Genomic DNA, 17,414 nt, shown 5'->3' with positions numbered 1-17,414 from the left:
ACACTAATGCGTCAACTTCCATTTATGAGGGGAACCGTCTAAAATTTAACTAAAATGCTAAAATTGTGAAGATTTCAGTAATTTAGCACGACTTAATGATGCTAGTACTTGATATATGTGCATAGTATTGTAAAAAACAGCTCATATTTATGTAGCAGAAACATTCTACTTTTCAATAAATATCTTAACGATTGCATATTGACAATTTTCTAAAACTGCTATATTTTTGGGCCACAAAGGGGTCTTACTGAACCTACTCCTTTATTTTTGAAACTTTTGTTTTATATATATATTTAGCTAAAAATGTAATGGTCCATAACACTTTTTAAGACATTTTCAGAATATTGTAGTATTTTCAACTTTTTCTGTCTCCTACCCATTCAGAAAAAAATCTTATTTCTTTTTGCTCTCTTCAATTTCTGTCAATGCAGTTTTTATTTCACAACAAAAAAAATTAAAAAAATTGCAATCAAAATTTGGAGATTTCATACAATTGAAAAAAACTATAATTAAACACATTTGTTATATAAATTTCCTTCAAATTCTCTAAATTTATATGTCATAATTCAATATATATGCAGTAGATCTGAAACATTGAAATGCCCATAATCTTGATTTCAATATAAATCAATATACAAGTAACTCCACAAATTTTGGAGGGTTCAAAATTTAACTTTAGCCCTGAAATCTTTTTGAGATACCCTCCATACACATGCAAAAATTATACATTATCCTATTATAAAGTTCAATTCATGTCTTCAAAGACCAACTTTAAATTCATCAATTTTCTTAAAACATTTTAGATCCATTAACATCTTATTCTCAAGGTAATATCTTTATAACTAGTTAATCTGTTTTTGTGAGCAAAGAGATCATCTTTGAATTATTTCATCTTTTGACATGTGAACTTTTATTTTCTTTGAATAATTCGCACAACAGCAACAGTCCATTCATTAGAAAGTTTCACTGCAGGATTGTCCATCACTATCATCTCCATCCTGATTGGTCTGATCTCCAGCCTCACTTTGGTTATCCATTTCCTACAACCAATGAAACATCAAAAGTTTAAAAGACAGACATCAAAAATTAATTTCCTTAAGTTACCTAAATATCCATACTTTAACAGCAACAAACAATAGATTTCACTGAAGAAGGATGCTAATCCATCATTTAGTATTATGACAATTAAAATTATATATATAAACGCATGTTATTATACAGCAGCATTCAGTTGATTTTAATTCCATAGGTCTTGGTATTCAAAAGGATGGATAGATGGGTTTGTGTTTAATTTAAAGTGGCAAATATTGAATGTATGTTAGGAATAACAAGATTGTGAAGGTTACAAATATGTATCCTGCTTTTTTCTAGACTAATATTCTCAACAAGATTTTTTACTGCTAGCTCACTTCTATCTGGACATGATATTCTGACTCTAAGGCAACCAGTTTTTGCTCTAACTCATAAATATGGCATACTTGGCAGATAAGCAGCAAATTCCAATTTTCTTGTCTTTATTTTGACCAAGCTGGGATCAAACCCACATTCTCCCACACTCATGGTGAGCTAATCAGTGTTCCCACCAGGGCCTTTTAGCATCATGGTAATGTGATGCTATATTTCTTGAATGTGATGCTATCTGAATTGGTTTTCTTATAGATATGTTTTATGGATGTGATGCTATAAATTTTAGAAACATGATGGTATTTCAATTTTCACTGTTTACAGGGATGCTAAATAAAGTGTCCAGGGAGTACACTGAGCTTGCTTCCATTGCCACTGCATTACATGTAAAGGCAAGAAAGCTTGATTGGAAATCATGACAAGGACAAATTGTTATCCTCAACTACACTTAGGAAATTTAACTTGAGGGTATTAACATAAGATGTCTATATAAATGTTATTTCAGTCTGGAAATAATGTAAATAATGTCTCATTAATTTAATAATGGGTTCATAAAAGATTATTACAATTAGCTGATAAACAGGAAAAGCAGCCAGATTGGTTTTAAAACGCATATTAAAGTACATATCATGGAATCAATCCATCTTTTCATGTCTAACACTTCTGTACTAAAATCAAAGAACTTACAACATCACTTTCTTCTTGGTCTTCCTCTGGAGCCTCATCATCACTGCCCTGGTCAGTGGTAGCGGAAGTCTGGGATAAAATCTCTTCACCCTGGAAAATATTGTTTTTATAAACTTTCAAAAACTAAAATTATTTTTTTTAAATAGGAAAAAGTTTTATGAAGCAGAAATACAATTGTTTTAAGAGAAGTACAGATAAGTTTATATCATTTACAAAATGTGATTTCAATCAATCTGAACTATTAATTTGAAATTGTGGTTTGAAAATTAGAATGTGGCCATGAAAAATAATACACAAGCTTGTAGCACTATAATACAAAATACTTCATCTCACATTCTTCCATAATAAAACTAATCTTCAATAAACTGTTGACCCAGAGATATGTCTTGTCTGTGTGTAATTTATTCTAGTATATACAATGCAAATGTTGAAGAAATTTAAATAGCAACACTTAACCATTTTATAGGCAATATTTTAAAATTCAATGGACTGTGACCAAGAGAGCAGAGCCAAATAATATCTCTAAAAGGAATATACCAAAGCAACAAGTGAATATCTATAATACTAAAATTACGAGGTCCAATTTGTCAGCCGTCATCAGGTAAAAACGACAAATCAAAGAATTCAACTTTATATATAACTAATATAGGGCAATGGTGTAGATTAAAAATTACACCACTCCAGACCCTTTTGTTTTCCACATAATTAATATTGCCAATAATTAACAAGTTCCAGGTCGAGTCCGATACCGATACCAATAGTATATTCACCTGGCTGTTACCTATTACCTTATCTGTACGTTCCGCATTTGACAGGCGCACCACCAAAAGATGTATTAGGCAAACGGGTCATAATCACAGGGTTGACACTCCTAAATTCAATCATTGTCAAAGTGTTGCCTATTGTAGTATTTTAATCAGTAAGACTTTCTAAGATAACAATATGAATACTAAAAATCTGGACTTAAAATAAAGCGTATAGGTACATTTTTCATTTTGTTAGCGGGCATGACGTAAACAGCGAATACAAGAATTCAACTTTATTTATAATGCTGTTGATTTAAAAATACTCCATTCCAGGACCTTTTGTTTTCCAAAAAAATTGATAAATACCAATAATTCACAAGTTCCAGGTCGACGGGTTCAAACAGAAATATCTTGAAAGCAGAGAGAAAACTGTGTATCTTATAATCGGTATGACTTTATCAGATGATAATACCAATACTAAAATAAGGCTTACGCATTGTTATTTACTTTAATTCAGTCATGGACCCGCGATATCACGGGTGTGTTATAGTCAAATATAACTAAACCATTGTAAATTCAGAAATTATTGAATTGTTTTGATTATTGCGAAAAATGCAACAAGGTTATAATTGCAATCATTCAAACTTGCAATTTGATTTTTTTTTATATCAATTAAACAGGATTTTCCCCAATATTGCAAAAAATAAAATAACAAATAAGTCTAAAATGACAAAACCGTAATAATATATGTGTTCCGGACCATATGAGTATTTGGACCAAACGCGTATGGTCATGACCATATGGGTATATACTCATATGGTCCGACCATACTCGTATGGTCGGGGTAATTAACACTCTGTTACAGTTTATTTTTAATACTTCTAAACTCTTCATATGGTATGACCGTTCATTCAAAATACGCTATCATATAGGTAATTTTATCATTATATTATAATAAAAAGATAAGCTAAATAAAAATAAGAAGTTTCACATAGTTAATTTTACTTAATTGTCAAATTTAAAGTAAACACATTTTATACCGATGGTCATTACCGATTTGTTATTACGAGTAAATGGCAATATGTCGACTAAAAAATTAAATTCCAAAAATTTCTTAATGAACTGTTACATAAGAAGTCACTGGAAAGTAGCATACTATTAGTTTGTTTAAGTTGTGTTGTGAAGATGGTGTATTGCAGTTATTTTACGATATTTGAGATCTAGAGCTTCTTAAAAACACCGTAGACATCAGAATTGCCAAAGACCTCGGTATCACTGTATGCAGCTGCAAAAAAGGCTCATATATGTTATGATGGTATGATACTAAACCCCTAACGGGAAGGATTGTGCCTGAGGTTCATATGATGAAATCATAATCTTTCAGTCAGTTTAATTGAAGTCTGGAGCTGGCATGTCAGTTAACTGCTAGTAGTCTGTTGTTATTTATGTATTATTGTCATTTTGTTTATTTTCTTTGGTTACATCTTCTGACATCAGACTCGGACTTCTCTTGAACTGAATTTTAATGTGTGTATTGTTATGCGTTTATTTTTCTACATTTGTTAGAGGTATAGGGGGAGGGTTGAGATCTCACAAACATGTTTAACCCCGCCGCATTTTTGCGCCTGTCCCAAGTCAGGAGCCTCTGGCCTTTGTTAGTCTTGTATTATTTTTATATTAGTTTCTTGTGTACAATTTGGAAATTAGTATGGCGTTCATTATCACTGAACTAGTATATATTTGTTTAGGGGCCAGCTGAAGGACGCCTCCGGGTGCGGGAATTTCTCGCTACATTGAAGACCTGTTGGTGACCTTCAGCTGTTGTTTTTTATTTTGGTCGGGTTGTTGTCTCTTTGACACATTCCCCATTTCCATTCTCAATTTTATTGTTTTTCACTCGCAAACAAAATGTGTAAATGAAAAAGATCGTGCACAAATTTCTTGCAAATGCAAAAAGCTATGATACCGTGTGGAAGTGAATGTCATCCAAACCAATATGCATGAATGTAACTAGCAATGAAAACTAATGGCATCAATATTAAATTTTTACGTAGTTTTTTGGATTATAAAATTTAAAAAAATTGTCATGTTTTAAACCATCACTGTTTTTTTAGATAAAGTTTTTGTATTATTGAAACGTTAATAATGTATAAAAATATATATACCTATATGGTCCAAATACTCATATGGTCCGGCCCGTTAATAACCAAACGCTTATTATACTCATATGGTCCGACCATACGCGTACGGTCGGACCATATCAGTATACGCATATGGTCATGACCATACGCGTATGGTCCAAATACTCATATGGTCCGGAACATATGCACACAATAATATCTGTATTTAATGAATGGAGGGTTTCAATGCTGTTAATATTTTTGGTGTTTCCATTTATCCTCTTAGTGTATCATATTGTATCTGAGTTGTTTTATGTGAAATTTTTGCGAAAAGAATGTCTTCAGATATTGTATTGGGTAATACTACTTGTAAGACCTAAAAACTCTTTAGAAATACCTAGAATGTTTTTACCTGTAAATCTCTGTTTTTCAGGTTTCCTAACCAGAAGGCTTCTAAACATTTATTCATAGTCAGCATAGCCTTGACACGATATACAAAAGCTTCCAAACATTTCTTCATCAATGGTACCAAGTTTGTAAGACATACATCTTTCATTATCTGAAAATTTAGAAATACAAACATTATTCAATCTATACTCAGGATTTATTACTTGTCCTTGTATCTGGTAATTTTGTGTAGATATTCATTTTTATGAACATAAGAATGTCCAAACATGTGAAGAAGCAGAGTTCGCAAAAAGTGTCGTTCCTCAGGATTTCACCACCAAAATTTTGCATAGGAATACAAGTTGAGTATTTTTCAATAGATTAATAGTGAGGACCAGCAGATTATCTTCAAGAACCACCAGGGGAAAAAAGATTTCGCTAACTCTGAAGAAGGTGTCACTTACAGTACTCATTTATAGATTTCCTAGTTACCTCTCTCCAGTTATTTTAAAAATAGACAACGAAATAGATTATTCTAGTCAAAGGATTAGATTAAGTAATGCATTTGCCTGTATTTGCTGTTAGCTGCCATTTGTCAAATTTGTTTTTCGTCAGTCAGATATGTTTACTGTATTTTTTACAGAATAATTGTTGACCATTTTAAGCATTTAGCTAGCAATTTAGATAAGAGATATTTGCTGTCAACAACAATACTAGTAAGAATATAATTTGCCCAATTTTCAGTGAAAAAGGTTAGTGTCCACTCTCATAAATTAGGGTCAGTTATAATTTTGGTCTTACCTTTGAATGTCCACACATATGATGTAGATATCTGGTACTAATCTGTAGATTTTTCAGTAATCCTTGTACATCCTCTCGGTTTGTACGGAACATGGTGTCCAGTAATGGCATGCCTTGTCTCAGAAATATCTCTATAAACTGTCTTCCACACTAAAATAGAAATACAAGGCAAACTTCAGTGAAAAGAATACAATACATTTAAAATTTATTTAAGAACTAAAATTGCAATCGGTTAAGATTCTTTATGAAACTGAAGACTGTTTTTGATATTTTCTTTACTAAATTGATGAAATCTATCATACAACTCTAGTAAAGCCTCTAGTCAGTGATCAGAGCAATCAATTATTACTATTAAGGTGGTACCCAACACTTTCACTAAAATTAATTTGGCTCGTTTAATTTTCATAAAATTTTGTCAAAGTTTAACAAAAATATAATTTTTTTTTAAAATTTTGAACCAACCGTTTTGTCATAAAAATTACACTGGTTATATAGCAATTTGACAAACACCAATTTTGATCATTGAGAAGCTTAATATTTCTTTTACAACACAACGTAATTAAAACGTTTAGCGGACTTTACAGAGTTATCTCCCTGTCGTGTTAGTTACCACCTTAAGTTTAGACAGGAAACCAAAATCATCTACATGTATTTCTTTTAACTTCTTTTTTATCTGCATATGTTTTCATTTTTGTTTTGTTTTCTACATTCATACTACTGTGGACTTTTTTTTTTTTTTTTTCATTTGGATACCAATTTTTGTGGTTTCAAGTGTAATGGGGAACCATCACTTTAAATTATCACTGAATTAAGAATTTTCTATAGGATTGTATACAGAATCTGTCATAATAACTCTAAATCATATATCCATGAAAAAGGAGATTTTCAGCAATCTACAAAAATAAATGAGACCACAGTATACTATTCATTGATAATTATTTGCTTTATGTCTAGTGGTATTTTATTCTGAGTAATGTATCTTATGTCAAAAGCTAATAAAAGATAAATTAGTATGCCTGAAATAAATTATTCATGCATTCATAGATCAAGGATAACAAGGTTTCAATATAAATTTCAAGTCTAGAAGCTCAACTTTCAGTCTGTGTACATATTTTTTTCAGGTCTCACTAATTATTTTTTAGTGATTTGTGAGAATCATGCATAGTACAAATTCATATGACCTATGAAAACATATGATCTGACCATATATACCTAATCAAAGTGCTTGTAAGCACTGAATGGTAAATATTGCTTCAATTTGTCAGTGGGAAGTAAAATTAAATATTTTGTTGGTTGTAGTTGATTTCGAAAACAGCAATTCTAGACAAAGGAAGATAACTCCAATTTTTTTAAAAAGATGAACATCATTTATATTTTTAGAACAGATATTAGATTCCTGCATCTTGCAAACGTTTTGTAATTTTCTTGACAAGTGTACCATTATTTTGTGCCTTGAATATTTGATCATATATTACATCATTAAATTTCAGGGAATGCATGGATAAGATGTATAGAATGTTATGATCAATGCACTATATTTTGCACATCAAAAAGATAGTGATAAGCCTTGGACAATTTAGATATCAAGTCAGCACCATAAGGTTTTGATGATATTGTATTTCATGCAATCTTTACCTAAAAAAGTATATTATCATAAAATCTATATGTTTAAGTTAAATATAAGCATTGCATATACCTTTAATGCTGATGTAACATTTCCTCTTCCATCAAATGCCTAGAAACAGAAGAAAAACAATTTGCAATTATTTTGATATACATTGTAAAATTAACTATAATCATACATAAAAGGAAGTAGACATCATTGGAACCATCTCTGTGGGCCCCGCTGTGAGTAACGTGTGGCGAAATAATTGTGTCTTTACCATCTAACATGAGGATGTCAACTAAAACAAGTTGACCTTGACCTCTGACCTATAAAAATTGTACATATATTATGACACCCCCTCTGGTGTTGGTTAATATACATGTCAAGTATAAACTTTGAAATCTTAAGTTCTCAAGATGTAGAGCAGACAAGATCTTTACAATAGGAAATGGGGTTGTCAACTGAAACAAGTTTTTGACCTAGACCTGTTGACCTAGAAATTTGGACATATATTATGACACATCCTCTGGTGTTGGTTAATATACATGTCAAGTATAAAGTATGAAATCCTAACGGTTCTCTAGATATAAAATGGACACATTTTGTTATGAACAGACAGACTGATCACTAAAGGGTGCCCCTCCATTCGACAGGGCCCTAATAACTCTTGGTAACAGATACATTGATATCATTCTGAATTCAAAATTGAAAATATCTGTTTATAAGCTGTTATAATAAACATATTTATAAAAGAGCTCACAAAATTGTAATGCCTTCCAATTTCCACTTACAAATAAGGTCAGATTATAAAAATGTTTTGTCTTCAGTGTTTGTTATATATTTTTTTAGGTACAAACCTTTATCAAATTTATATGGATATGTAATATTCTGACAGCTTGATTCCACTGTAGTAGCTTGTCTATTTTCACCTAAAACAGAGAATACTTTAAACCAATAACTACACAGAATTAAATAAATTCCTGAAAAAATCTAATTCTTGTTAGTTTATATAGAAAATCTTATGAAACTCAAAACTTGACATAAGTGCACAGTAAAAGGTGATTCAGTTTTAACATGTCTACAGAGCTGATCTATTGTATGCACATAAATAAACGAATAGATATAGTTATCAAAGGGAAGAAGTGACATTTCCTCATCTGATTGATTAATACAGCTTAATGTCAAGCCGCGAATATCAAATACACATCAAGGTTCAACAGTTACAGCTGTCCAATTGCCGAAGACAAGTTAAGGTTAAGGAACAGTATAATGGCAATGTCACAGATTTTGGCAAAATTTTACATACATTTGTGGCTCGCATCGGATTCCAAAGTGGGAGAAATACACAAGGACCTGTGTATTAAAAAACTGGTCACGCCTTTATTAAATTTTCATAGTTAAACCAATACAACTCCATACCAAATACGTCATAGTGGTTCCCTCTAAACACTAATTTTAACAATGCAAACATTTCAAAGTCAATAAACCATGATAGGGGATATAATCTCCATGGAAATGCAACATGCAAATTTAGATTAGATTTTAAAAAATTAAGAATTCTAACTTTTTTTTATTATACCTCTCTAGAATCTGTCTGCTTAGCTGGTGCCATAGTTTTGATACAATCAATCAACTGATTAAACATAACTCTGTAGAAGGTTGAAAAGGATGATCTATTTAATGTGGGAAAGGTGGCAGAGCAGCCATTTTTATCTGTTTCCAAGAGCTCAGGCATTCCTTTGGTTGCTATGGTTTCAGCTGCTGATAATGGGTCATCTGAGTACACCATGAATGCTCTGTAAAAAAATGTCATGACAAAGGTACAATATTTGTACTCACCTAATAAATCTGGTTTTAAATAGATAAATAAAAAGTGAAACTGTGAGCTACTGCTCATTGATTATACCCCCGTCGCAACTGGATAATGTTAAAAGTGTAAAAATATGTAAGTATTCGGTAAACAGGAAGTTGTCGAGTGATGAATCTGAAAACGCATCACACGGTATAGCTGACTTATATAAAGCCTGAAACCAAATTTCAGAAATCCTGGTAGTGTAGTTCCTGAGAAAAATGTGACGAAAAATATTCATGGAACTGACAGACTGATGGACTGACGGAAGGACAGACAGAGGTAAAACAGTATACCCCCCTTTTTTTCAAAGTGGGGGTATAATAAAAAAGAAAAATTGCAAAAATTCTGTAAAAAAAATAAAATTTCAGACTGGTTTTGACAAATTATTATTCAATCATTTAATAGTGTCTTAGCCTATAAGCAGAACCTTTAGTTGCAATGATGTGCAACGGTGAGAATATGTTACAAAATTGTTTTATGTCTTCAATAGACAAATATATCTAATATTATAATAGTTTGGTAAAATCATGGTTGAAGTAAAAATACATTCAGTGCTTCAGAAATTCAGACATATATTGTATGTATCTAGGAAAAATTTGCATCTCAGATATGCTGTCCATTACAACACCGAAAAAAGGAAGGGGAATAACTCATATAGCCCCAATTCCTGAACAGGACATCAAAATGTTTAAATTATAGAATGTACAAGTCTAAGTTTGGTGCAGTAGTCATAGGTTTACTATTGAATGTGATAGATTTTATAGCATTGATAGATCAGAAAGAATATGTGATTTACGTAACAGAAATGTGCTAGGAGATGAATTTCATTACATATATGATGTACTTTCTTTAAACCTGAATGACTGAAATTTTTACCAGCAGATATTTGTAAAGTGAAGAATACTATGAGTTTCTCTGATTTAATGAACAGCAATAAAAAAAAATTTCTTGTTGGCTTAGCTCAGTTCTGTAAAATTGTAATGTCAGTTTACAGAACATATTTACCTTCCCATTTATTCATGCATTTGTAAATGTGTTTGTTCATGCATTATTTCTTATGTGTTATATTGCTGTACTATCATGTCTTGTGTGAGGCCTTTAGTGAAATAAAATGTTTCAAAATGTTTCAATGTTTCAGAATGCGATCATCCCCTTATCTGAATATCGTCATAAATATTTAATAGAATAAGAACTAATGCATTTGTAAAGTGCAATTCTATTCTTACCTAATTATTATCTGTAAATTTTCATTATATTTTACACCTTTTTCCTTTTGTCCATCTGCAGACATCCACTCTCTTTTCAAAAATTCCTCACAAATGTTTGCTGTTAAAATAAATTTAGAAAATTGGCACAGTATCTGCAAAACAGTACCGGGGTAAATAAAATTGATTACTTGTCCATGAAATGAGGTTAGGGTCAAAAGGACCAGGTGTCAATGAAGATGTACACCTTATATTTTTTCCAAACACAAAATATGTTGACTTTTGCTATAAGTATCTGAGAAATGGATAAACTCACCAAATCTCAAAGTTGATTCGGTATACTGTAAAAAGTGGATACTTTAAATCACAGTTTGATGTTTGATTTTCGACTTTGCAGAGATTTATTTCCGCAATATTTCTGTATTATTAAAAGAAAGGTGACAACAATTTAAATTTGCATTGTTTTTCCTTGTGAGTCCCAAAAATTAATCGCTCATGAAAATGAGTTGGTTAACAGTATATGACTTCAGTGTAGTTGGATTTAAGTATTAGCCAATGAAGATATCTTAAGCCATACTTACGTATTTGTCCATGAAGATCTCTGGAGTCAGATTTATCTGCTAACACAGTTAATAACTTAACAACACTGACAGCTGTAGATATATTTGGTACCATGTCTGCAAAGTTCTTAATGTACTGAAAGGATGTCCTGAAAAACATGAAAAATATTGAAGTTTTATCCAGAATAGCTTTCCATTTGGCCTACATGACTTTAAAATTAAGGAAAATTAATAATTTACGCATTCAATAAATTGTTTAATTTCAACTTTTTGTTTCAAACAGTAAAAATAGCTCATTCTTGAAAACCATTATGAAATGAAAAATAGGAAATTTCATATTAATTTCAAAATGAAGGTACTATAAAATCATCCGATGGTTTTGCAAATTGTGCAGAACCATTTTTTTTTTAAATTATTAAATAAAAAAATTCATAAAATGTTTCTTCATTTCATTTTTATGAAAAAGATTGCACAATTGTGATAAGAAGCATACTTAATAAGATCCTGCCTAGATATTTGTGTAGAACCAGAGGTTGTTTTGATCCTTGATACTTACTTAATTAGATCCTGCCTAGATATTTGTGTAGAACCAGAGGTTGTTTTAATCCTTGAAACCAATGTTCCAAGTCCTTCTTTAAACAGTGACTTGTTATCCGACATCAGGAATCCATTCCTGAAAAAATAAATAATATACATATATATGGAAAACTGACATACTTTGAGTAATAGAAGTGGTGTAAATAAGTTTACCCCGGTAATCAAAATCAATTCAAGGATTATCATAGCAATTTTATTTTTCTAATTTTAAAATGTTTACAATTTTCTGCCATTGAAATTATTTCCTTTGCACCAACCTGCCAGTCAGCACAAGCCATGGGAAACTGAAGTTGTGTAGAGTTAATTGGGATGATTACAGAAAACACCCCTTCAATCTGATCCTGGCTCACCCCTGGAGGTTAATGTTAGCTATACAGCTACTGTATAATGGTATGGCTTGTTGTCTTCCAAAGACATTTGGTTTCAAGCCAATAGCTTGAATATAGATCTCTAGGAAATTGGACCACAAGAAAATACCACAAAAGAAAGATCTCAATTCATATACAAATTATGAGCCAAAAGGGACCAGAAGCAAACATTTTTCTGAATTCTCAGCAATATCTTGAGTACAAGAGTATGGTTTTGTTTAAAATCATGCCACAAGGTTCCATATCACAAACGTCACGCTGGATTAAATTTGAGGTTCATGGCCATATCTGCTCAGGAATTAGTGGCCAACAAGGGGTAAAAAACATGCAAATTTCAAAACTTTTGTTTTAATTGCTAATTTCTGACCAATTTCAAAGGGGTTTAAATAATCTTGAAATATTGGGCTTCTTTGATATGATTAATCTTACTGTGTTTTTAGAATTTTGTTTTTTGACCATGTTTTCAAGTGGGTCCAAATTAGTTTCAAAAGAATTCAAAATTTAAGTTTGATTTACTGTAAAAAAAAATGACTTTGATGGGTTTCTGCTATGATGAATTGCTTATATTTGATAATATTCATTTGTTTAAATTTTTCAAACATTAAGAGTTACCTCCCATACAGTATTTTAGCTTATAATCAACCACAATTACCATATTGTGCACTAATTCATACTACAACTTTATCTCATATCATAATACTATTTTGCAAAAGAAAAATCTTCAGTTCATTTAAATATACAATAAAGTTCTTTTAGCCTTTAAATTTAGCTATTCTGCATTAATTTCCAATACTAAAATTGCCTAATCATTAATATTAATGTTTAAATGCTAACAGTTAAAACAATGTCAAGAAAAATAGTTATCTCCCCTTTCCAATCACCTAAATTCACAATAAGTTTAAAACTTCTATCATAACCTAGTAACAAATTAACCTTAACTACCATACAAATCCATCTGTACCCCACTTGTAGCAGTATTCAAAAACCAAAAAAAAAATCTAATTAATCTTATAAAAGGTTTCCTACCAATTACAGCTGAAACTAAATTCCTTTATGGAACATTTTAAAAACTTAGCTTATATTGTCCATTAATGAATACAAAATTAAAATCTTGGTGTACTTGGATATGCTAAATCTAACCATGTATTTAGAATTTAAACATTGATAATGTCCAATTTCAAATTTTTCAATTCTTTATCTGTATCTAGCTTGAATGTAATGTCCATACTTGCCCCTACTGTTAAAGGTTCAAAAGCTGCACCCTGTGGAGCATTTCATGCTAGGTTGATTTTTATGAATGAGAACATATTATATACTCATTAAACCCCTCTTAGGCCACGGTTTTTTAATTTGTTGGTTTACGGATTTTCTCCATGAAAAAGTCGGGTCGGTCGGTCGGAAAAAAAAAGAAAAAAAAGATCTGACAAAGACGAAATTAAATCGTCAATTCACAAACAAGAAAAACAGATTCACGTCAGTTATTTGACTTAGCTTTTAATCAAAACTTGGTGAAAAATAATAAGCACGAAAACTGATAAAGAAAAAAAAGTAAAAACGTCGTACGAAAATAAGTTTCAACACACGTGTCAAAAACGTAATAGACTCGTCCATTGGAAAAACGAGAATATCAGGTTAAATAATCTGTTGTCATGCATTCCCGTATTTTATCCAAATGGACAATATTTTTTTATTATCTATAAAACAAGAAAATATTAAATGATTTGTTAAAATTCAGTATTTTAACTTGATGTCTTGAACTTCCACCTGTCCACATTTGGACAAGTCTATTTATATGAGAACATGCATCTTACGGACTGGTGACAAATAAGGGAAACAAACTTATTGTGTAATTGGTTTTAAACACAGGTTTCGTTCCGCAAAATTATTTGCGGAAACAACATTTCAAGGTCATTAATAATTGATTTGTCTATTTTTAGAAACGTAAACTGAAAGTTTCATTTTTCATAACAGAAAGTGTCATCACTTCTGTTAGTGATTAATGCATTTTATTTCATAAAAAAGGATATTTTAATTATTTTTCAGGGATAATGCATTTCTTAGGGTCGGCCAGAATAAAAAAAAGCCTGAAAATTCGATTTTATTTTTATTTTGGAAATCAGCAAAATCGGGTCGGCGGATCCGTAAACCAACAAATTAAAAAATCCTGGCCTTACCTGCTGCCTTGGATAAACCTAACAGTGATTATTGAAATAAGATTATATTTTCCCTGCACAAATGAAAATCTTGTTATGGTGGGAATCTTTCTTAACTCAAAATTGTCAAAATATGCCATAAGATTATCATCAAATTAAGACTTGAAGTAACTTCTAAGTTTCAAGTTCTCATTAGTATTTAACCCTTTAAATAAAACCTTTAAATTTGAAAATTGTCAGAAATGTTCACATAAAAACATCTAAAAAAAATTTACATTTGTTCACTATCAAATTGATCATTTATACATAAGATGTAACACAGATCTGTCATTTTCTAGTTAATATCAGATTTCCAAGGTTAAAATTTGCCATTGACAATTAATCCAACTTCCCTATCTTATCAACTACATACATATAACTTATATATGGAATTTGGGGAGACACATTCTTTTAAAGTTTGAAAAAAAGATATAATCATGAGAACAGAGAACACATTGTCTACAGAATTAACTGGAAACAAGAGGCCATCAGTAAGGATTCAGGACTGTTAAAACATGGAAATTTACTCACCATGAGACCAGAGAACATATTGTCTGGAGAATTAACTGAAAACAGAGGCCATCAGTAAGGATTAATGACTATTGAAACCTGGACATATACTCACCATAAGAACAGGGAACACATTGTCTGGAGAATTAACTTGAAACAAGAAGCCATCAGTAAGGATTCAGGACTATTGAAACCTGGACATATACTCACCATGAGAACAGAGAACACATTGTCTGTAGAATAAACTGGAAACAAGAAGCCATCAGTAAGGATTCAGGACTATTAAAACCTGGACATATACTCACCATGAGAACAGAGAACATATTGTCTGTAGAATTAACTGAAAACAAGAGGCCATCAGTAAGGATTCAGGACTATAAAAACCTGGACATATACTCACCATGAGAACAGAGAACACATTGTCTGTAGAATTAACTGAAAACAAGAGGCCATCAGTAAGGATTCAGGACTATAAAAACCTGGACATATACTCACCATGAGAACAGAGAACACATTGTCTGTAGAATCAACTGAAAACAAGAGGCCATCAGTAAGGATTCAGGACTATTAAAACCTGGACATATACTCACCATGAGAACAGAGAACACATTGTCTGTAGAATTAACTGAAAACAAGAGGCCATCAGTAAGGATTCAGGACTATTGAAACCTGGACATATACTCACCATGAGAACAGAGAACACATTGTCTGTAGAATTAACTGGAAACAAGAGGCCATCAGTAAGGATTCAGGACTATTAAAACCTGGACATATACTCACCATGAGAACAGAGAACACATTGTCTGTAAAATTAATTTAAAACAAGAGGCCATCAGTAAGGATTCAGGACTATTTAAACCTGGACATATACTCACCATGAGAACAGAGAACACATTGTCTGTAGAATTATCTGGAAACAAGAGGCCATCAGTAAGGATTCAGGACTGTTGAAACCAGGCCCATCTATCATTCCATCATTCTCTGCAATCATTGTCTGAAAAAGTATATAATTCTGATAGTTATTTCTAATAGTTGGCTTGATACATGTTATTATCCTTCCTTATAAATGTAGGACATTTTATGTTGACAAAACTTTCCATGTAGAAATGGTGATTGTTTTTTTTTCGCTAAATGAGACTATTACAAAAATCTGACCAAAAAACAACTTCTGAGTAAATATGGTGTAAAGCACTTCTGTTAGTTTTATTCTAGTCATATATTTTGGCCATCAATTTTCCTTGTCTGTACAAGTGGTAAATCCAAGGCTTTGTTATAGGAGAAACATATAATTAATTTGATAAAAATTATAAATATGAAGTCACACACCTAAACAAGGATCAAGTTTTTGTATCTCAAGATTTTACAATTAAAAAGTCTTTTTGTATGAGCACACAAAAATGTCCATCAATTAATCTTCACACATTAATGAAGTGACATAAGAATACAACTGCAGAAATAGTGTTTTGTGGATGGTAATAATATAAAATAGTAAAATGTGATATTGAATTTATCCCTCTGGTTCTCTTCAGCGAGGCAAAAATCAAAATTCCAAAATCTTATGAATAGAGATTGTTGCAGCATTGATACATCAAATGCCATGTTTTTTTTATCATTGATAGTGTGAAAGGAATAATTGAACATTCACATTCAAAGCTTTGGTGGTGTGGAACCGTGTCCCATTGATATAATGGATGATCCCAGAGCCATACAAATACTCTAAACTCCATCTGATAACTTCCTATATAAATGAAAACTACAATTCCAACATCTGGTTCTCACACTAAATACTTTTAATTTAACTTTATATTGATGGATAATTTCAAATACATTTTAACCTGGAATTCTGATCTCAACCCAAGTATCAAAGTCCTATGACATTTTTTACTTTTGGCATAAATTTTTACACCTTTTAGTGGAAATTACACATTTCAATTTTTATGATTCTATCTCCAATTGTGTAACTAGAGTTTATTAACATCTCATTTCTAAAATAATACTTCAGAACACCTCTGCAATTTGAGATACATGTATCAAAATCCTATACATAAGCTCAATTATTGGTCTTTTAATATAAAAAAAATTGATTCTACAAATGAATGTTGTAAATAGGCAGGCAAAACAATGCTTTCATAATATTTTAGTTATGGTATAATGCACCAATACATTTCAACGTTGGTACAAAAACTGGAAACAAGAGGCTCTCAAGAGCCTGAATCGCTCACCTTCATTTTTTTGGTTAAATCTCTCATCAATGATTATTTTGGCTTTTCAATTTATTTAAATGTTCTTTGAATCGTCCTATTTAAACAAAAAAAAAAAAAAATCTCCTATGTTCTATTTTAGCCATAGGAGCTATGTTTCTTGACATACAAGGTAATA

General features: G+C 31.2%; 1 protein-coding gene across 6 annotated transcripts in view; it reads right to left on the bottom strand.

Annotated features, from left to right (window-relative positions):
• Positions 1-280: 280 nt before the first annotated feature.
• Positions 281-17,414, bottom strand: part of LOC134723721 (Fanconi anemia group D2 protein-like) — a 114,800-nt gene continuing 97,666 nt past the window's right edge. For all 6 annotated transcript variants that reach the window (XM_063587308.1, XM_063587292.1, XM_063587274.1 and 3 more), the window contains exons 31-41: positions 15,911-16,029; positions 11,925-12,041; positions 11,390-11,517; positions 10,830-10,929; positions 9,331-9,547; positions 8,609-8,680; positions 7,842-7,880; positions 6,146-6,295; positions 5,370-5,516; positions 2,092-2,181; positions 281-1,040 (exon numbers count right to left, since the gene is read on the bottom strand). In XM_063587308.1, coding sequence (XP_063443378.1) covers positions 954-1,040; positions 2,092-2,181; positions 5,370-5,516; positions 6,146-6,295; positions 7,842-7,880; positions 8,609-8,680; positions 9,331-9,547; positions 10,830-10,929; positions 11,390-11,517; positions 11,925-12,041; positions 15,911-16,029 — 1,266 coding nt within the window. In that variant the 3' untranslated portion in view covers positions 281-953. The remainder of the gene's footprint in view (positions 1,041-2,091; positions 2,182-5,369; positions 5,517-6,145; positions 6,296-7,841; positions 7,881-8,608; positions 8,681-9,330; positions 9,548-10,829; positions 10,930-11,389; positions 11,518-11,924; positions 12,042-15,910; positions 16,030-17,414) is intronic.

Source organism: Mytilus trossulus, chromosome 1 (genome assembly GCF_036588685.1).
Source record: "Mytilus trossulus isolate FHL-02 chromosome 1, PNRI_Mtr1.1.1.hap1, whole genome shotgun sequence".
NCBI classification, from domain to species: Eukaryota; Metazoa; Mollusca; class Bivalvia; order Mytilida; family Mytilidae; genus Mytilus; species Mytilus trossulus.
The sequence above is the reverse complement of the archived record's forward strand: the minus strand, read 5'-3'. Positions and strand labels throughout refer to the sequence as shown.